The 22,359-nt window shown below is 42.6% G+C and overlaps 1 protein-coding gene and 1 pseudogene across 48 annotated transcripts in view; both read right to left on the bottom strand.

Moving 5' to 3' along the window:
• PHLDB2 (pleckstrin homology like domain family B member 2) overlaps positions 1-22,359 on the bottom strand; it is a 237,411-nt gene that overhangs the window by 78,678 nt on the left and 136,374 nt on the right. For all 48 annotated transcript variants that reach the window (XM_089330755.1, XM_017347099.4, XM_089330756.1 and 45 more), the window contains one exon: positions 8,074-9,416. In XM_089330755.1, the coding sequence (XP_089186881.1) occupies positions 8,074-9,416 (1,343 nt within the window). The remainder of the gene's footprint in view (positions 1-8,073; positions 9,417-22,359) is intronic.
• Positions 559-1,071, bottom strand: LOC138849273 (peptidyl-prolyl cis-trans isomerase NIMA-interacting 4 pseudogene; annotated as a pseudogene).

Raw genomic sequence — 22,359 nt, 5'->3', positions numbered from 1 at the left:
TAAAACTAAAATGCCGTTATCGCTGTTGACATGAAAGACTAATCTGGGGAAATCAGTCTATGATTTGATAATGAAAGGTTATTCTTTTAAGTAATGAGCCCAGAGAGCAGATATTTGGGGTCGCCAGTGTTACTTTTTATGCTTTGTGCTAACTAGACTATCCTCGCACATTTAAAATAACATCTCCTCAGTTGCAAATCATTTAAAGTTTCTTGTTTATTATAAAATAAACTACTGTCACTTTATTAGGTAGCCTAATCACAAACATTCAGTGTGCAGTTTCCCACAATCCTATACTAACCCAGTGACAAAATCTCCTTTGATTATTACTTGATTTTGCCTTTCCAAGATTCAACACACCATAAATTCAGGGGAAAAAAATTCCAAGATATTTTATACCTAAAGTCTATTTAAGACTTTAAACTCTTCTTTAAGTTTTCTTAGAGGAATTCTGGACAATCACCACAATTTGTTCTTCAATCTTACAAAAGAAAAAATCCTGGAAATAATAGACTTATTTTCTATACTCCTTAGTTTTTTTTTATTATTATTATTCACATGATTTTATTTTCTCCTTTCAACCATAATAACATGATATCCAAATTTTGTCTTACCTGGTGGGTCTGTGAACACAGGCTTTTCCATCCCACTTACAGGCAAGGCAAATGATGCTTCTTGAAACTGTCCCACCACAGCCCCTCTGGTCATCCAACCCAAGTCGCCCCCTTGTGTGGCCACATCACTGAGTCGCATTCTGGACTTTAGCTTTTCCATGGCTTCCTTGATTTTGCCATACTTGTCACACAGAGTGTATCTGACCTTTACTGCATCGCCACCACCTTTGGGACCCTGAGCCTTTTTGTCCACACTGCCACTCCCAGAAGCGCTCCTCTTTTCCCCCCTTTTCTGGAATCACTTTTTCCTTTGGGCAGCATCTTCAACACTTGCTTGTCTACCCTTTGGTTTTAAGTAGTCCAAGGCTATCAAGAATTGCGTAGGAGGATTTGTCAAATCAGATGAGAAGACCAGCCTGTCCTAAGAGAATTCTGCACAGGTAAAACATCATCATTATAAATAATATACAAGGATGATATACTCTTGAGAAGGGCCCTGAATATGTAAAAGCCCTCACTCTCTGTAATGTTCTAATCCTCCAGGAAAAAAACTGATTGAATAAGACCAATGTCTTCTACCTTGTTAAAAAAATTTTACCTCTACTTTCTGCTGACACTATTTAAGTTCATCATTAATTAACCATAGGCACTTACTTTTATAGTCACCAAGAGGTCTCTACTTTTCCTCTCAAGTACGCCTCAATACTGAGCTATAAGTTATGGACTAGAATGTGCCTTTAGCAAAGAAAAGCAATTTCAGAGCTCACAAAAAGGACTTTATCAAGTACTCTTAATTCCTGGTAGTCCAAATAACGGACTTACAGACAGAGCTTCTGAGCTGACACTGCATAGGCAATAATGAGAGAGCACTAAGAAGCGAATCAGCTTTCCGAGACTCCTGTTAGTCTAGAAACAGACGACATAACAAAATCAAGCTAATGGCCAAAGATGAATAAGAATTAATTATATAGAATTGTTTGCCCTGATCCTGGAAGTGAAACTTCTCAACGTGTATATGTGTTTTAGGATATTATAATTGGTATTATTACTTTAAATGTTCTGTTTGCTAATGAAGAAAACCCTTTAGCATTCATCCTGATCTATCGCTAACCCTCAATTAGAACTATAATCTTTAAAACTAAATGAAATAGTCGTTTAATGGTAGTACGTTCTTATTGATCCCTCAGAACTCAGGAAGAAATATATTTGAGTCTCTCCAGTTTTTAATGGCAATATCATTATTTGCTTAGCCTCAATAAGAATGTGTCCTTCCCTTTACTGGGATACAATCAGACAGACTATACAACCAAGGCCAAACCTAGAATGCCATACTTAAAATATAAGTCTTATTTCAACAGGTATAACATGCCCACAACTAAGTGAATATTATAAATTCATATTTGGCCCAATAACTACAAAGTTATCTCAGGGAATTGAACTTGTTTGTGACATACAGAGTCCTAATCTGACAATCAGTAAAGAAGGTTGCTCTCTGGGTTGCCAGAAACTTTAGCAGATTTGGAGAATCTAGAGGAAAGCAAAATTCATCAATATTTACATATACTAAAGATGGAACCCAGTAGAAATGAATTTCTTGAGTTTGGTTTTCTATCCTAAGAACAGTAAGAACACCAAAGAGAGATCTGTGAAATCAAGGAAGCTGTTCAGAGTGCTCTCCTAGATTCTTTAAAAAGTTATTAGGTAGGAGATAAAAATTGCTCAGCTTAGTATATCACTATATTTGCTGTCCATATACAAGAAAGTTTTAAATGCTAATTAAAATTCCAACTGAATTTAAATCAATGAATCCAGCTCTAATACAATGCCTTTTTTTTTTTTTTTTTTTTTTTGACAGGCAGAGTGGACAGTGAGAGAGAGACAGAGAGAGAAAGGTCTTCCTTTTGCCGTTGGTTCACCCTCCAATGGCCGCCGCTGCAGCTGGCGCACCGCGCTGATCCGATGGCAGGAGCCAGGAGCCAGGTGCTTTTCCTGGTCTCCCATGGGGTGCAGGGCCCAAGCACCTGGGCCATCCTCCACTGCACTCCCTGGCCATAGCAGAGAGCTGGCCTGGAAGAGGGGCAACCGGGACAGAATCCGGCGCCCCGACCGGGACTAGAACCCGGTGTGCCAGCGCTGCAAGGTGGAGGATTAGCCTAGTGAGCCACGGCGCCGGCTAATACAATGCCTTTTCATGACCACAAATGATCTCTGAAGTTTGTGATAACGAAGGTAACTGTCACACTGGAGCACTGGCCCACCCACAGAATATCTAATAGCTCTCTATAGCCTTGCACATTTGTCTGCATTCACTAATACTGGTTAGGATTTTTGAAAGCTCTGTTAAAGACAGATATTTCCTTATCAAAAAGTAAGAGGGTGGCAAAGGATTCTTATCTTCTAAAACATACAACAAATTTTGTCCCATATAGATGCAAATGTTTTTTGTTCAATATTTTCCAAAGATTACAACTGTATTGATCCATAGGGCATTAACTCGTTTTGTTTGTAATTCAAAAAATCTGGGAGATTCCAAAATGGCGGAATAGGGAGGGAGCTTACTGCTCTAGTCTAGGGGAAGATAGTTTTTTTTTTTTTTTATCTTTTATTTAATGAATATAAATTTCCAAAGTACGACTCATGGGTTACAATGGCTTCCCACCCCATACCGTCCCTCCCACCCACAACCCTCCCCTTTCCCACTCCCTCTCCCCTTCCATTCACATCAAGATTCATTTTCGATTATCTTAATATACAGAAGATCAGCTTAGTATACCTTAAGTAAGGATTTCAACAGTTTGCTTCCACACAGAAACATAAAGTGAAAAATAATAGATGATTTTTTAAATGATGATGAAATCAGATCAGACCTATTGTCATGTTTAATCCCAGTGAGAGTCAAGTTGGGAATTGATAATTTCTTTTTTTTCTTTTTTTTTTTTTTTACATAAGATCAGTTTAGTGTACATTAAGTAAAGATTTCAATCGTTTGCACCCCCATAGAAACACAAAGTGAAATATACTGTTTGAGTACTCGTTATAGCATTAAATCTCAATGCACAGCACATTAAGGACAGAGATCCTACATGAGGAGTAAGTGCACAGTGACTCCTGTTGTTGACTTTACAAATTGACACTCCTGTTTATGGCATCAGTAATCTCCCTATGCACCAGTCATGAGTTTCCAAGGCTATGGAAGCCCCTTGAGTTCTCCAACTCTTATCTTGTTTAGACACGGTCATAGTCAAAGTGGAGGTTCTCTCCTCCCTTCAGAGAAAGGCACCTCCCTCTTTGAAGACCTGTTCTTTCCACTGGGATCTCACTCACAGAGATCTTTTTGCCAGAGTGTCTTGGCTTTCCATGCCTGAAATACTCTCATGGGCTTTTCAGCCAGATCCGAGTGCCTTTAGGGCTGATTCTGAGGCCAGAGTGCTATTTAGGACATCCGCCATTCTATGAGTCTGCTGAGTATCTCACTTCCCATGTTGGATCACTCTCTAGGGGAAGATAGTTTTTAAAAAGTGGAGAGAGTCAATCTTGGGGGAAAGTTAGGGAGAAAACTGCAGAGGAAACTCCAGCAAATTAGAGGACAATGAGGACCTATGTAGAGGGTATGAATAGGCACAACTCAGGACCCCAGCTACCAAGAGCCTCAGCACCACCTTTGGAGAGTGAGGTGAGACCAGATTGCAGCAGCCTAAGCCACTGGTGATAAAGCTGCGAGAAGAGCCTGGCTGAGTCTGGCTTGGAGCCCTCTGGGAGATAGTGTACTTGCCAACCTAGAGGGGAAAGAAGGGGGCATGTTTCTCTCTCCCCAGTCACTCAGCACCAGCATCCTGTAACTAGCTGAGATAGGGCAGGCATCATTTTGGACACACATAACAGCTGTGCCAGCTTGTGTCCATGTGCCCAACAACCAGCAGGAAGGAGATGCCTGAATCTGGCTGGGAAAATTGACAGGGGCTGGGTGATCATGACTGTTAGAGTCTTCTGTGCTAGGACTGTAAAAACACTGTGGCTACAAGGGAGGGTGAAGGTGTGGCTGGTGTTAGTAAAATGGTGGAGGTCTTATCTGTGGTGCAATTCATACCCCAGACACCATTCTAGGCTCTGGCCCCCATAGCCATTGCTAGAAATCAGGTGATCAAATGGCCCAACCATTAGGTGTCAGCTCCACCCCCACCCTAACAGGATTGGTTGTTCCCACTTCCCTACCCCCTGCAAGAATATAACAGGACCCGTTTCCCTGACACATGCTCTCTCTCCTGCACTCTCTCCCTTGACCCCACCCCCTTTCTCTCTTCTTTGTCCCTTCCCTCCAGCCTACTGACATCCCCTGTCAATAAACCTTTTCCCTTAACTCCAATGTTTGCTGTGTTTTGTGGTGGCCTTACAACTAACTGTGTCTTTGGGCAGTCACTGTGGGCAATTTAGACCTTACACAAAAATCCACTCCAAATGGATCAAAGAAGCTAATTACCAATTCCTGGAGCAAGGACAGTCTCTTCAACAAATGGTATCGGGAAAACTGGATCTCCACATACAGAAGTATGAAGCAAGACACCTACCTTACACCTTATACAAAAATCCATTGAAAACCGATCAAAGTCTTAAATCTACAATCCGATACCATCAAATTATTAGAGAACATTGAGGAAACCCTGTAAGACATTGGCATAGACAAAGACTTCTTGGAAAAGATTCCAGAGGCACAGACAATCAAAGCCAGAATTGATAAATGGGATTATATCAAATTGAGAAGCTTCTGCACTGCAAAAGAAACACTCAGCAAAGGGAAGAGGCAACTGACAGAATGGGAGAAACATTTGCAAACCATGCACTGACAAAGGATTAATATCCAGAATATATAAAGAGCTCAAGAAACTCAACAATAAAACAAAGAACCCAGTTAAGAAGTGGGCAAAGGACTTAAACAGACATTTTTCAAAAGAGGAAATTCAAATAGCCAAAAGACATAAGAAAAAATGCTCAGGATCACTAGCCACCAGGGAAATGCAAATCAAAACCACAATGAGGTTTCACCTCACCCCCATTAGAATGGCTTTCATACAGAAATCAACAAACAACAAATGCTGGGGAGGCTGTTGGGGGAAAGGGACACCCTAATCCATTATTGTTGGGAATATAAACTGGTATAACCACTGTGGAAGACAGTATGGAGATACCTCAGAAATCTGAATATAGACCTACCATATGACCCAGCCAACCCACTCCTAGGAATTTATTCAAGGGAAATGAAATCAGCATACGAAAGAGTTATCTATACCCGCATGTTTACTGCAGCTTAATTCACAATAGCTAAGATATGGAATCAACCCAAATGTCCATCAACTGAAGACTGGATAAAGAAATTACAGGATATATACACCAGGGAATACCACACAGCAGTAAAAAAAAAAAAAATGAAATCCTATCATTTCAACAAAATGGATGCAACTGGAAAACATATTCTTAGTGAAATAGGCCAGTCCCAAAAGGCCAAATATCATATAGTCTCCCTGACCTGTGATAACTAATAGAGTGCCCAAAAGGTAATCTATAGGAGTGAAATTGACACTTTAAGATGTGATGACTTTGGGGGCTAGCGCCGTGGCTAACTTGGTTAATCCTCAGCCTGTGGCACCGGCACCCCATATGGGCGCTGGGTTCTAGTCCTGGTTGCTCCTCTTCCAGTCCAGCTCTCTGCTGTGGCCCAGGAGGGCAGTGGAGGATGGTCCAAGTGCTTGGGCCCCTGCACCCACGTAGGAGACCAGAGGGAAGCACCTGGTTCCTAGCTTCGGATCAGCACAGCATGCTGGCCATAGCAGCCATTTGGGGAGTAAATAAATGGAAGTAAGACCTTTCTCTCTGTCTATCTCTCTGTCTAACTCTGCCTGTCAAAAAAAAAAAAAAAGATGTGATGACTTTGAACAGCCCTTGTCTAGACTGTTGATAAACAGTTTTTTTTTTTTCATACTATTTGTCAAACTCTTTACTTAGTATGGAGCTAATCTTATGTGCATAAAGTTAATTGAAAATAGATCTTAGTAAAAAATAAGAATGGGAATAGGAGAGGGAGGAGGAGGAAGGGTGGGAGTGGGAGTGGGAGGGAGAGTATGGTGAGAAGAATCACTGTGTTCCTAAAGTTGGATTTAAGAAATGCATGAAGTTTGTAAAGCCTAAATAAAAGGTTTCTGGGGAAAAAAATCTTCCAGTATACTTTCTTGAAGTAACTAAAATACTTCTAATAAGCCTATACTTTTGTATACCAGCTTTACCATCCTGAGGCTTCCCTTGTTAAGAAAATTATTAATCATAAATGTATCAAAATAATTCCTGATACATATCATTCTAAAAGAGAAAAACATTATACTTAATGGAGAATGGAAACAATGCAGTTGTTTGTTCTCATTTGTTAGTGAGACTCAAGGCATGTTTCCTTATTTTCAGCATGCCATAAAAACAAATTCACTATCAGATATTCCTAAAGAGTTCTCCTGTCTTCTTATTTTCAATATTCTCCCCTATGGAAAATAAAAATTCAATAACTGTTGTGAGTACATGTAGTCTGGAGTCACTGTGTTAGGAGACACGGCAGGACAGAGTGTGGGGTGTATGTGAATAGTGTGGAAAGAGTTGAGTGCCACTGAGGTACTCCTTCAACTCACCAGACAGCTTGCTACACAGACAAATTCACAGCCTGACTCCCCATGAGTCCCGAGTTCCTGATTACTTATTAAACTTGCAGGTATAAGTTATATCCTGCAATTTTAATGTCATTTACAGTAACAGTCAGCATTTCCTCACAGTCTTAAAAGAAAAGTTGCTAAGACTTGTGAGGGGGCCGGTGCTATAGCATATTTAAGCTAAGCAACCACCTGTGGTGCCGGCATCCCATACGGGAACCAGCTCTAGTCCCGGCTGCTCCTCTTCTGTCCCAGCTCTCTGCTATGGCCTGGGAAAGCAGTGGAAGATGGCCCAAGAGTTTGGGCCCCTGCACCCGCGTGGGAGACTGGGAAGAAGATCCTGGCTCCTGGCAACAGAACAGCCCAGCTCCAGCTGTTGCAGCTGTTTGGAGAGTGAATCAGCGTATGGAAGATCTTTCTCTGACTCTCCCTCTCACTGTCTGTCATTCTACCTCTCAAATAAATAGATGAAATCTTTAGGGGAAAAAAAAAAAAAGACTATGAGAAGCTCAGCGACACTAGTAGCATTTGCAAGAATTTATGCATGTAAGAGCTCTGCAAAGCAACTAAATTAATAGGAAGCTTCTGAAGACCTGCTCAGTACTCCCACATGCCTAATAAGGGTGAGCTGGGAAGAAGAAAAACAGCAGGACAGAGTCCAGGAAGAGACAGCAGCGCACACGGAGATGCTCTGCCCCACTTAGGTCCTTGGGGTTGCCTCTAAGGCTGCCCCAACGCTGCTGCAAGAAACAGTGAGGTCAACAGCGGCACATTACCAGTCGCTCCATCTCCTGCTCCCTGAGTCTTTCCTCCCGCTGCCGCCGGTGATAGTCCATGAGGTCATCGCGCCCTGAAATGGAGCTGATGCTGCTCTTCCGTTCCCGAAGGGCAGGCTGGGGGGTTCCTGAGGCCTGTCTGAGGCTGTCCAAATCGGCATCATCCAACTCCACAGATCCACAAGAGAAGTTCCTCCTGGCCACAAACAGTCTGTCTGGCTCCCCAGGAGGAAACGAGTGGTTGGGACTGCTCCCCGGGTACGGGGCCCTGTCAAGGTCATCGGAGGCACAGGACGAGGTGGAGGCCAGAAGCATCTTGCGGGCCACGCGGGGACTGGCGGGGACGCTGAGGGTGGAGCTGACATAGGGATTGCCCTCAGAGGCAGAGGTCTTGTAGGGTAGAGCTCCTGAGCTTAAAGAGGAAAAATTCAGATAATTGTCGTTGTCCACAAGGCTATGAGGTAGATCCTTTTCCCCCAGTTTTGTTCGTTTGGAATTGCCCAGGGAGTGTCTTGGAGGCAAGCTGAGAGGCGTCAGCTGATTCTCTGTGGCTTTGTACAACCTGGGAAGCGAGCGGCTGTAGGCTCCCATGTGACTGAGGCTGCTGCCCGAATACTTCCTGGTTCTTCCGCTGGTGTTTTCCGACGCCAGCTCCCTGTGTCTGCTTGACCTGGGCTGCAGCGTCAGGTTGTCTTGCATGTTCATCCTCCTGGCTTGCTTTGGGCTCGAAGGCATGCTTGCTGCCCCCGATCTGCTGATGGGAGAGGGGCCAGTGTCACCCAGGGCGCCTGCACTCCACATGGCCAGGAGCGAGCCAGATGCCTTCCTGCCTTCCAGCCCTCCGAGAAAGTACACATTGTCATGTGATTTATTCCTTGAGCTGTACTTGCAATAGGGAGGCTTCTCAGAGAGCCTCAAGGACTTTTCGCTGTCCCGGCCTGTATAATTTTCAAAGTCAGCTCTCCCCAAGAGGTATCCACTGGGGGTGGTGCTGAGTAGAGGTGTGGGAGGTTTCATGGACATACTTTTGTCAGTTCCATCACAGGAGAGCTGCTTGCTTCCTTGGATTTTGGCCAAGGAGGGACTACTTCTGACGCCAGTGCCCAGAGGAGAAGGGCTCCTCTTGGTAGGCACAGGTTGCGAGAGGGTCAGATAGGAGCCAGAATAGTCCCCGTTGGCTTTGAACCTCAGACTGGAAGAATACTTCTTCGGGCCCAGGTTCTCCATCACGTTTTGGGGGTCGTTCTCAAGGGAATGCACCACAAAGCCTTCTTCTACGCTACCATTTTGTAAATCCTGCCGATTTTGCACATGGCTATGCTCTGCCATCATGTTGCTGAAATCTGTAAAGGAAAAAGAAGAGAAAGTTTTAGTCGATAAACAGATTAAAAAAAAAAAAACTCTTGCAGCCTACATCTGAATAGCCTTGCAGTCTGGCCTAATGCAACTACCACACACAAATTCTGTTTCTCTAATCAACCTAGCAAAACCATACTGCAAACTAAAGAATCAAGAGCACAGATCTGGGATGCTTTTTGCACAGAAGAAAAAGAACTCACGAGGACAGCAGAGATATTTTGGGAAAACAAATCCACAGCCAAGTAAAGGTGCACGCTCAGGCTGGAACATGAGGAACACAATTTCCCTTTCGCATTCTAGACCTTAGAGGACCACCTGCTGCCTCAGTACCTAGCACACATCAAGGGGATATGCAAAGGACCTTCCTTTAGATGTCTCTGCTAGAATCATTAACAGCCCAGAAATAGTTCTGACAACTCACACTTTGCAGACCAAGAAACTTTATATGAGACATTCATCAATTAATAAGGTGGTTCTTTAAAAGGGGGTGATGGCAGAGGCCAGCACTGTGGCCTAACTGGTAAAGCAGCTGCCTGCAGTGCTGGCATCCTATATAAGCGCTGGTTTGAGTTCCGGATGCTCCATTTCCAATCCAGCTCCCTGCTACTGGCCTGGCAAAGCAGTGGAGCACAACCCAAGGGCTTGGGTCCCTACACCCATGTGGGAGATCCAGAAGAAGCTCATGGCTCCTGGATTTGGCCTGGCCCAGACCTGGCTGTTGCAACCACTTGGGGAGTGAACCAGCAGATGGTAGATCTCTCTCTCTCTCTCTCTTCTGCCTCTGTCTCTCTGTGTAACTCAGACTTTCAAATAAATAAATAAATCTTGAAGGGGGGGGGGGGCAATGGGAGTGATGTTCTCAACAAGAAAGCAACAGGAAATACTAGAGGAAAGGGTATTCCTCAAATGACTGCCACATGGTCAGGGTGACAAATTTAAAATTCTGAAATTGTTGTAGCCTTCAAATTCCCTGGTCCCCCAAATGCACTCTGCTCATCCTTGATATCCAACTCTCCTCTCCCTCTTATACATATCAGGAATCTATTTTCCATGATCAAAACCCTTTTGAGAAAAACTTACCTATCCATAGGAATTTGTCTTCGACCCTGATTGAACATTAATTTAAGAAACTGAAGTTTTTGGCATTGGGACTCTGGCATAGCAGGTCCCATATGGGCACTGGTTGTTGTCCTGGCTGCTCTACTTTCAATCCAGCCCCCTGCTAACAGCCTGGGAAAAGCAGCCAAAGATAGCCCAAGTGCTTGGACCCCTGCACCCATGTGGGAGACCCAGAAGAACCTTCTAGCTCCTGGCTTCTTATGGCCCTCTGGGGAGTGAACCAGTAGATGGAATATCTCTGTATCTCTCCCCCTCTCTTGGTAACTCTGAGTTTCAAATAAAGAAAGAAATCATAAAAAAAAAAAAAGAGAGAGAGAGAAACAAGTTTTCAATTATGAAAATGTCTTTGAACTACAGACTATCACTGTAAATAAGACTCATATTACTGACCAAAAAAATTACATTATCGGCAAGTGGAAAACACAGTTGAACATTCTCGCTGAATTCATGTACCACTAAGACTGTCACTGGGACCAGCGCTGTGGTGCAGTAGGTTAATCCTCCGCCTGCAAGGCCGGCATCCCATATGGGCACTGATTCGAGTCCCGGCTGCCCCTCTTCCGATCCAGCTCTCTGCTATGGCCTGGGAAAGCAGTGCAAGATGGCCCAAGTGCTTGGGCCCCTGCACCTGTGTGTGAGACCCGGAAGAAGCTCCTGGCACCTGGCTCCTAGCTTCAGATCAGCTCAGCTCCGGCTGTTGCGGACATCTGGAGAGTGAACCAGTGGATGGAAAACCTTTCTTCCTCTCACTGTAAGTCTACCTCTCAAATAAATAAAATCTTAAAAAAATTTAAAAAAAAAGACTGTCCTCTAACCTCAGGCACAGCATATACTAATCATGATATCTTTGGTCTACAGAAACACAGCAGTGCAAATGGTTAGTGATCAGTTCCTTAATGCACTAACTGTGTCACCAGGTCACAAGTTTAAGGAAGAAGGGGCTATCTAGAATCTGTCTTATCTCCAACCCTCTGACCGCCAAATAAACACGAGTTTCTGTTTGAATCACAATCTTCCTCATTCCTGCCTAACCGCAAATTTAGGGACCTTTACCCTGCGATCCAATATCACAGACATCCTGGGCAGATTCAGGCAGCCTCGTAAGGAAATGCTTCTCATCCACGCTCTGCGACCAAGACACAGCCCGGCTGCTTCAACTCTGGTAATGGGCTGACTACCCAAATGCCAAAAAGCTGCAGCCTCCCACAGCAAACTGCACCTGGTTTCTTACCCTCCAACTCAAAGCCCTGCCCAGATGAATATGAACACACTTTATTTTTGTGAGGGCTCTAGCAAAAATTTAGCTCCCAGTTGAGACCTAGTCCTGGCCATCCCCTTCCTGTAGGCCCTTCATTCCCCAGGAATAGTGCTCTCCCTTCTCCAAGACAGATGGCCCTCTTCACATTTGTCTGTTTCTACCAATTCTGACCTTGAAAGTAGCACCAGCCTGATTTGAGACATCTCCCCATGGCCCTCTTAGAGAACTGACACTAAGATGACCTCTCGTCTCTGATATTCTTTTCCAAACAAACTTCTCTGGGTGGTTGGTCATGTTGAAATTCTAGCTAGCCTTGGCCAGTTCTCTGAAAGCAAATATTTTGGAATTGAGGCAATAAGGAAATAAATGGAATCTGAGGATATTACAGTATAATTTCTTTTTAAAATTATTTGTTTGTTTATTTAGGAGGCAGAGGGACAGGAGATACAGATAGACAGTGAGAGCGCCCATTGATGGTACAGTAGAAAGAAATGACAGTGATGTCAAGTCCAATTAAAGGAAACAGAATCTCATAGGTATTATCCAGTTGTAGCAAAAAGCCATCTCCACACCTAGAATTTTAAGGGTCTAAGAACATAAAATTCCAAGCCCATACAGCTATCAGACCACTGATACATCCAACAAACATTCTGTCTCTGATAGAATCAACAACAAAAATTGCAAAGGCAAAATGAAGTTGTTTTCTATAGCACTGCTTTAAAAAGTCTAGGACTACAATTGTCCTGGGATGAAATATATTTAATAGACATGCATTTCTTTCTCATCCTTAATCTAAATACTTATCTGTGCATACCCAGGAATGCCTCCCCTAAGACTGGGTTAATTTGGGCAGCAATCCTTCAAGCAAGAAGTAATTCATATTAGTTAGTAACACTTTGGCTTAAAGGTAGTATATACAAAATGGGAGACAGAACTAAATTAGACAGAAAAGATATTCCTATTGTGTAAAAATACAGCATTCTAGAAAGCAGGCCAGAGCATATGTCATTAAATAGAAGTTACGGGGCCGCCGCTGTGGTGCAGTGGGTTAAAGCCCCAGCCTGCAGCACCAGCATCCCATATGGGCGCCGGTTGTAGTCTCGGCTGCTCCTCTTCCAATCCAGCTCTCTGCTATGGCCTGGGAAAGCAGTAGAAGATGGCCCAAGTCCTTGGGCCCCTGCACCAGCGTGGGTGACCTGGAAGAAGCTCCTGGTTCCGGGCTTCGGATCAGCTCAGCTCTGGCTGTTGCGGTCACTTGGGGAGTGAACGGGTGGAATGGAAGACCTCTCTCTCTCTGGCTCTACCTCCCTCTGTAGCTCTTTCAAATAAATAAAAATAATTCTAAAAAAAAAAAAAAAAAAAAGAAGAAGCGGTGTACTGAGCCTAAATTTTGTGTTTTAAATATTTACTCTAACAGTACAGAATTGAAAGCTTTAAACATCTCATGTCAAAATGGATAAAAGTTTAACTTTTGACTTAGCAGTGTAAGATATCAATGTCATTTCAGATGACAAAGTGCATTAACATACTTGAACCTGTTTGCAGTTGCACCTGAATGAAATACAAGCAAGCTTTGTTTGGGCTCATAAATTGACAGAGTAGTAGAACTACTAGAGATGCCCTACGACCTCACAGTGCACCACCCTTAGTCTCACTCTCCTCCCCACATACACTTTTCTTAAAAATCAAAAAGTGATCACTGAAGTAATTCGGTTGGCCAGGCAAAACACCAGACCAAAATATTCCAAAGCTGTACTGGCTGAAAGCAGAGAAGCACTCTTCACAGTTTCTACAGAAGAAATCTGCAGGACATTTGCAAATATATAATAAACCACATCTGAGAAACACCCATGCAACAGTTCTTCCCCAGACACATTTGTAGAGGAAAGCTACAAATGACTCGGATGTTCTGGAGAAACGCTATAGGGATATTCATGTTTGATACCCTATGTTTTCAGTTCATCTTTGTTGGGTCTATTAAGGACTATAAAAGGTTGTACATTTCATGACTTAGGTTGAGGTACAAATATGGAACCCATTCACTTTCTAAGCTCAATTTGCTTGCCATAGCTGAATGCATTTGTGTATCTGTTTCAGTTTCTCTCTTAATCTCACAAATCAATTCAACTCAACCGGTAGAAAACCAAGCTCAGGCATTCGAGACCATTTAAGACATCTGTATCCTGTATCTGGGCCTATTCCAGTTTCCTGTGTATCTCACTCAGGTCAGGTGATGGCTCAAGTACATGGGTGCCTGCCATCCACATGAGAGACCAGGATGGGGTTCTGGGTTCTCAGCTCCTGGCTCTGACGTGGCCCAACCTTAGCTATTACAGGAATTTAGGGGAGTGAACATCAGAGGGACAATCTCTCTCACCCTCTGTGTCCATTTCTCTTCCAAATAAAAAATGTTTAGAAGTATCCCTTTCAAAAGGTAGAAAATCATCAGGATAGGTGACCTTGCTAACCCCATGAGCCACAGCTGTTGGTACCTTTCTCCTTCCCCACCTCCTCAGTGCTCTCTCAATTTCAGTTGTGTTCACAAGAATGGAGCAGCTTAGATGTGGAGAAGACACCAGTAATGCAAAGAAGCAATGGGTAGGTAAATGAGGTTTAGGGTGTGGCAAAGCAGAGTAAAGGTAGGCAGCAGAGTAGGGAACATTATGGGAAAGTTTGAGGTTAATTCCGAGGGGAGGACATGACCGCATGCAGAATGCATCAGATTGCAGGTGAGTTTGGAAGAAGAAAGAAGAGGCAGAGTTAGGGTGGTGGGAAGTGAGGTTACCAAGAGGCAGTGAACAGGAAGGAGGGAGGTGGAAGAGAGAGGCCTTTGTCATACAAGCAGAGGTACAGCCTCCAAGGTTTACAGCCTGTCTTCTTGATTACCCTGATGTGTTTATTTTGGCTTCCCGGTACCTTTTATGTAAACAAAAAGTGAATCTATAAGATCCATGCAGTATGTTATTATGGGAGCAAAACTGTCCCAAGGGCCATAATGGCTACATGCATTATGACACACACAGCCAAGGGATGGATTGAGAGAAGGGAAGAATGCATCTGGTGCCCATCTGAGAGGAGAGACAGCACTGGGAAGTCTAAACAGGAAAGAAGTTCATGTGTGTTGAGACATTTGCGTTTACTTTCCAAATCATAAAGTTAAGCCCTCCAGTGCTCTTGTTATTTTTTTCACCTGACACATGCATCACCTCATTGTCAATTGGGAAACATCAGAAGTCAAGAAGAGATCTATAAATGGTACCAAAAAAAAAAAAAAAAGAAAACACTTGTGGAGAAGAAAATTACTTGAAAAACCAATCCTGGGTATCATTTTTTAAAGTTTTTTATAGAGATTCTTTCTTGGCATTTGTTTTAAAATATCATTCATTCAAACTAAATCACCAGCAGGGAATTTACAACACTGCAATTGCCAGAGCTGCAGGGATCTTGGTGTCATGGTAATGAAAGCACACCCAAGAAGCAACTTTTTAAAGAATTACACAGGCAGGGACCAGAAAAGAATAAACAGGCAGCATTATGGCACAAGCAGTTTAAGCCATTGCTTGGGATGCTAGCATCCTACACCAGAGTGCACAGGATCAAGTCCAGCCTCTACTTCCAATGCAGCTCCTTGCTAATGCACAAACTCTGGGAGGCACCAAGTGATCACTCAAGTACTAGGTTTCTGCCAGCCATATGGGAGACCTGGTTGGAGTTCCTGGTTCCTGGCTTTAGTCTGTCCAAGCCCCGACTATTGTGAGCACTTGATGAGCGAGCCAATGCATGGAGGATTTCTTTCTGTTTCTCTCTCTTGGTTCCTATATTTTCAAATAAATAAAAATGTATAAGTAAAATTTAAAAATAAATTAAACCTAAGTGTTTGTTGTGCTAGGAAAGAGGAAACCATTCCATATTGTTGGGAGCAGGGGACAGGCAGGGGAAGAATCTAGATTACAGAAGCCAATGTAGGAGAATCAATCTGGAAGGTACAGGTCAAAGTATCTATTTACAATAAAGCCTTAGGACTACCGTGTCCTGCAGGGACCTGCAGAGTGGAGCGGCTGACTCTGGGTGCACATTCTGTGGTAGACAGTGGTGGATGCCTGGTGATCAAAGCCCTCACAGCACACTGGTGGTCCACAGGCTGGTCTCTTTAGGCTCTGATGCTTACAATACGGCACTGTTATAAACAAAGTATGTACTGATGAACTGTAATTGAATTCAGACCCAGCTGAGAGCAGGCGCTCAGAAGCAGTGCCGTTCTCTACGTGACTTCTGTGGGGTGCGTCTGTGGCCACCGACGGCAGCAGATGGGGCCCGCAGGGAAGCTGCGAGAGCACGGAAAGGGAAAATCTGAGAAATCCATGGCAACCCCATACTCCAAGCCTTACAATGGAAAACAATGGGCACAAACACCTCCCTCTTTTTCCACTAATCCCAATGTCAAAACATGTGGAAGAGGGTGCTAATTAGAAGCTTCAAGAACAACACTTCCTTCTCTAGCAATATTCTCATTTCAGAAGTTCAGAAACGGCCTTGTTTCCCCCACCTCTTTTTCCAAACTGCACTGTTAGTGAAACCCAAGTTAATGCCCTCAACAACCTTTCTGCAAACATACCCTCCTCCTTCCCCACAATGTCCTTTCATCTCTGAATCTTCTTCAGCCTCTTCCATCTCTTCAAACAAGTCTCTCCACTCCACACACCCCCACAAGGACTGCAAACACCTTCCTCCCAGCAAACAGTCCCCATCCATCTCCTTCCAACACCAACTCCCACGCACACTTTCTGCAAACAGCCCTAGTCCTGGGCCTTTCCACCTCTGTAGAACTTCCTCTTCTCCCACTCACTCAACCTTGGCTTGCTAACTTCTGTTCCTTTAAACTCTTCCTCCACACTTGAGACTTTTACAGCCTAGGAAAGAAAACCTTGATTGTTTACACACATAGCACCCTGATTGTTCTTTCTGCAAATAAATACAGCAGCACAAGGATTCCAACTCCTCTTCTTCTGCACCACGTTCTTTGTCATTCAGAGATGTCTGTTGGAACAAAATATGCTCCACTACATGTAGGTAGGTTGACAGTCTCTGAGGATGTTGTCATCTCTCAAAAAGACCCAAAAGCAATCCTACGCAAACAAATCTGTTTTAATGGTCGAATAAGGAGGCTGGTTTTATTATTGAGCCCATAAAACAGCCAGCTATAAATCTTTGTGTATATAGACAAATACTCACAGACAGAGATGGACACATGCTGTCCATATGCCCACGGCAGCATAAATGCACAAAGGTTTTTTTGTGATTGCTGGAGGTAGTTCTTCAGAACCCAGACCCCAAGAAGGAGTCTCAGAATTTAAGTAGTGCTAAGAGTGACACACGGCAGGGTTGGGGAGAGAGGGGAGGGAGAGGGGAGAGAGCCACTGGGACCAGAAGGCTGATGTGATGTTTTCTGACACTGCCTACACAGATTCTTGCCTGGTTTTCTTTGTTTCCTCTTTTGAAGATTTATTTTATTGCATTCTCAAGATAGCTCAAAGAAAAAGCAAGGAAGACCATTCGGGAAAGAATAAGAGATTCTGATGATGTTATAGGGAGGAAGAAGGAGGCCTTCTGGCGGATAGTAAGCACACTGAATGCAGATGGAAGTGACCACAGAAAATATAAAGAAATCCAGCTCCTTCCATCACAGTGGAGTCTCACTCCAGCCTACCACTGCCTTCTGTTACCTAAGCTGTATTACAGTTTAGAGTCTGTAAAGAAACAACTCCAGATGCAATGGTTCCTACAGGTAACCACAACCACTAGCGGTCACCATCATTCAACCAGGGATCTTCATCTCTTGTGATCAGAGGCTACTTTAAGTAAGTCTAGATTGCTTCATTAGAAACTCTCAAGAACTGTAGAGGACTCTTAGCCAAGAGGGTAAAACATCAATTGCAAGGATATTTTTTCAAGTTTTTTTTTTTTTTTTTTCTGTAGTCCCTTGAATAAGACTTGTCGGTGGGAACCTTCAGATGTTCTTCAGGTTATCCAAGGCACCTGGCTGCAAGCTTCCTGTGAGAACTCTTCCAGCCAGTGAGGAAGGCACCAGAGGGAAGACAGAGAGCCGAAGCAACTTCAGAAAACTTGCAATGTTTCTCACTTTTACCTAAATAGTCAAGATGTGACTTTTATCAGTTAGATGCACATTTATATTTGTACCAGTATTAAAGCAGCTTTAGAAAGTAGACTGAAGAAACAAGCTCAATTCAAGAAGTATTTATATATAAGATATTACATTCAACATTCAAATTAAAAGTATGCTGTCTTAGATTACAGGAGATACAAGACAGAAGGTGTGTTTAAAAAGCAAAACACCATGGAGATTCAATCACCTAATTCTAGAATGGGGGAAGTGTACAAAAAAATTAAATAAAAATAAATAAACCCAAGAGACAGAGGAACCTATTCTAGATTTAAGAGACTCAGGAGACTTGTCAATTATACACAATGTGTGTGGACATGCATTTCAGTGCCGTTTTGAACAGTCCATCTATCAAAAAATTGTAAGAGATAATCAGAATTTGAACACTGGAAAATAGATGATATTGTAACTGCTGCTGCTTCTTTTATACAAGATGTGACAATGATACAGTTATATTTCCTTTTTTTTTAACTTTTATTTAGTAAATATAAATTTCCAAAGTACAATTTATGGATTACAATGGCTTCCCCCCCCATAACTTCCCTCCCACCCACAACACTCCCCTCTCCCACTCCCTCTCCCATTCCATTCACATCAAGATTCATTTTCAATTATCTTTATATACAGAAGATCGATTTAGTATATATTAAGTAAAGATTTCATCAGTTTGCACCCACACAGAACATAAAGTGTAAAGTACTGTTTCAGTACTAGTTATAGCATTACTTCACATTGGACAACACGTTAAGGACAGATCCCACATGAGGAGTAAGTACACAGTGACTCCTGTGGTTGACTTAACAATTGACACTCTTGTTTATGGCGTTAGAAATCTCCCTAGGCTCTAGTTCTGAGTTGCCAAGGCTGTGGAAGCCTTTTGAGTTCGCTGACTTCGATCTTACTCCGACAGGGTCATAGTCAAAGTGGAAGTTCTCTCTTCCCTTCAGAGAAAGGTACCTCCTTCTTTGATGGCCCCATTCTTTCCACTGGGATCTCACTTGTGGAGATCTTTCATTAAGTTTTTTTTTTTTCTTTTGCCAGAGTGTCTTGGCTTTCCATGCCTAAAATACTCTCATGGGCTCTTCAGCCAGATCTGAATGCCTTAAGGGCTGATTCTGAGGCCAGAGTGCTGTTTAGGACATCTGTCATTCTATGAGTCTGCTGTGTATCCCACTTCCCATGTTGGATCGTTCTCTCCCTTTTTTATTCTATCAGTTAGTATTAGCAGACACTAGTCTTGTTCATGTGATCCCTTTGATTCTTAGACCTATCAGTGTGATCAATTGTGAACTGAAATTGATCACTTGGACTAGTGAGATGGCATTGGTACATGCAACCTTGATGGGATTGTTTGTCCTGACTGTTGATGTACAATTTAATACTTTATCCCTTTTAGTATTTTTTTTTGTTCTAGTACTATTGGTTGAACTCTGTAATTAACACACAGTTATTCTTAGGTGTTTAAATTTAACAGAAAAGTGATCCCTGTTAAATATAAGAGTGGGAATAAGAGAGGGAGGAGATGTACAATTTGGAACATGCTCAATCGGACTTGCCCCAAATGGTGGAGTTAGAAATGTGCCAGGGGATTCCAATATATTTCCTTTTTAATCCTAATTCCTTAGAGTCACACTGTAAATTATTTTTGGATGAGATATCAAGGCATTTGGAATTTGCTCTACAGGAATCTGTGTTTTAGGGAAAGTGAGGTCTACAGATAGAACAAGATCAGCATATGTAAGTACTTGTTGAAGCTGGGTTCTGGTCCATGGACTTTCACTGTCTTACTTTTATGTCTCACATTTTTTGTGTGTTTTAAATTTTTCATAGTAAAACATTTTTTAAAAAGATATTGCAGAGAGTGGGACTTTAACCTAGCAGTTAAGACATTTGCATCCCACATTGTCTAGGTTTGATCTCGGGCTCCAGTTCTTGACTCCAACTTCCCACCAACGCAGATCCTGAGAGGCAGAGGTGATGGGTCAAGTAATTGGGTTCCTGCCATCCACACAGGAGAACTGGCTTGCATTCCCAGCACCTATTTTCACTGGTTGCATGCATTTGGGGAACGAACCAGCAAGTGGTAGCTCTGTCTCTGTCTCTCTTCCTAATAATAAATTAAAACAAACAAACAAACAAAAAGACATATGCATTCTGCAGGTCAAAATGTATAAAAATAAAATCTATATACTGACTTAAAAATTGTACTGGCCACTTTACAAAGATGGGCAGGCTCTTATTAGTGTCTCCTAGATGATTTTTAAAGTATGAAATACTAATCCTGTATCATACTGAATTAAGTTCTTAAATGCTGATTAATTTCCTTCCTTCCTTCTTCCCTCCCTCCCTCTCCCCTCTTTTCTTTATCTTCCTTCCTTCCTAGGAGGAATTTGAAAGCAAATGCATTGTGAAGGTTACAAGTAAGGATATAGGACACTGACAAGATAATGCTACATGGGAGTCCAAAATTTCACCATTAAGTGTGCTCAAATTAAACCACTTCTTCAAAAAGATAACATGTAAAAGTACAGTGTTTAAAAAATTGCCAAAACTTTCCATATCCTGAAGAATTTTGGCTCCCAAAATGTTTCATTAGACACACATATACATGCACATAGACATACACACACACCGCTCCTGTACATATTTATGCTAAGGAAGAGACTGATATCCTTTAAAAAAAAAAAATCTGTTACTGCTTCTCTGAAAGTAGAGAAACTCTTTAGGCTGCAAGCTACAGACCCATATTTTCAAGGTTCTCCATAAACTCCTAAAGCATTTTTAGTTCATTATAAGGATTTCTAAAATTTTCCCACATAAGTCAAGTATTTCCAAATGTTTCTTATTCCTGCCCATTGGAACAATCCTTCCCCAGGTTTAGGGGATTCCAACCAAGTCCCTTGAAAACCCAGAAGTGTTCTCTTATCATGTGATATTCCCAGTGAAAACGCCAGAGAAGTTGAGAGTCATGGCATAACTACCGCGAGTATCTCAGTGCTGGTTCACTCTGCAAATTTCTGCAACAGCTAGGGCTGGGATAGGTTGAAGCTAGGAGCTGAGAACTGAAAACAGACTCCCACATGGGTAGCAGAGACACAAGTACTTGAGTGATCACCTGCTGCTACCCAGGGTGCACATTAGCAGGAAGCCAGAAACATGAGTGGAACCAGGACATGAACCCAGTTACTCTGCTATGGGACGCGGGAGGCACAAGCAGCATCTTAGCCACTGTGCCAAATACCCACCCCCAGATACCCTTCTTGAACAAGAGCGACTCTCCAGGAAAATGCACCCTCCTATTCTTTGAATTCAAAATTAATTTCAAGCAAGGAGATTATCAGCCCCAGGACCACAGGAGCATAAAGATGATCTCCCTTGACCCTGACACCACCATGCGCTTGAATTGGAAGCAGAGCCCATCAGACCAAACCTGTGATCTTTCCACCACTCTGTCCCCATTCCACCAGAGGCTTCCTTAGAGTAAGATTTTATTTTCCCAAAGTAATACTCCCTAGAGTCAAATAAATGCTACAATCCCCTTTCCCTTACAGTATTTACCAACCAAGAAGAGTCTGCAGGAGAGATGCAAGAAACTCAGGTTGACCATGTCTCCCATAGTCATAATGTTCTTCCCCTTAACTAAAACCTTGAGTGGATGGGTCTTAAAAACACTATAAGGCAAATAATAAGAATGATGAGGATGCCATTGCTTCATTATCCAACTGTGGATTATGCAGAGTGGGGGTTATAAAACTCTTCATTTTCCCTTTCTTGCTGCCAACCTTCCAGCCACTTACCGCTTGCAAGAAGGAGAATAACTTGAGCCATTAGGAACCAATAAACAAGTGAATAAGTTGAATGTAATTTCAATCAATTTTTTTTTAAAAAAGTATTTGGTCAAAAGACCTAGTAGAGGAAATGGTTACATTAGATGTTATTTTTATTGTACTGGCCAATTCCGTAGTACACAGAAAAGACCGCCAGGAACATGAGTCAGGAGATCTGGTTTTGCCAGATAACTAACAGAAGTAAGATCTGGAGCAAGTGACTTCGCCTGTCTTCACTGTGTTAGCAGAGGTTTTCTCCTATGTCAAATGGTGAAGGTGAACTAGATATTCTTTCTGCATCAACTTTCTTGATTCCCACAGACACTGTTTAAATAACACAGGAGTGCCTGTTACATAATGCAGGAAATGGAAATGACCACAGAACAGAAGTATGTTTTAGTGATAAGGTGGCAGCTACCTAATTGGGAAAAGACTTCACGGGTACTGTTGGCCATGACATTCCAAGGGCATGGTAAATTGTTTCAGCATAACATAGTGGGAAAAAGCCTGTTGCAAGTTATGTTAATGCAATATAACATGGG

The sequence above is a fragment of the Oryctolagus cuniculus genome, chromosome 4, assembly GCF_051225735.1.
Source record: "Oryctolagus cuniculus isolate XC-2025 breed Fujian yellow rabbit chromosome 4, ASM5122573v1, whole genome shotgun sequence".
Classification (NCBI taxonomy): domain Eukaryota; kingdom Metazoa; phylum Chordata; class Mammalia; order Lagomorpha; family Leporidae; genus Oryctolagus; species Oryctolagus cuniculus.
Note: the sequence above shows the minus strand (reverse complement) of the source record. Positions and strands in the feature narration are given on the sequence as shown.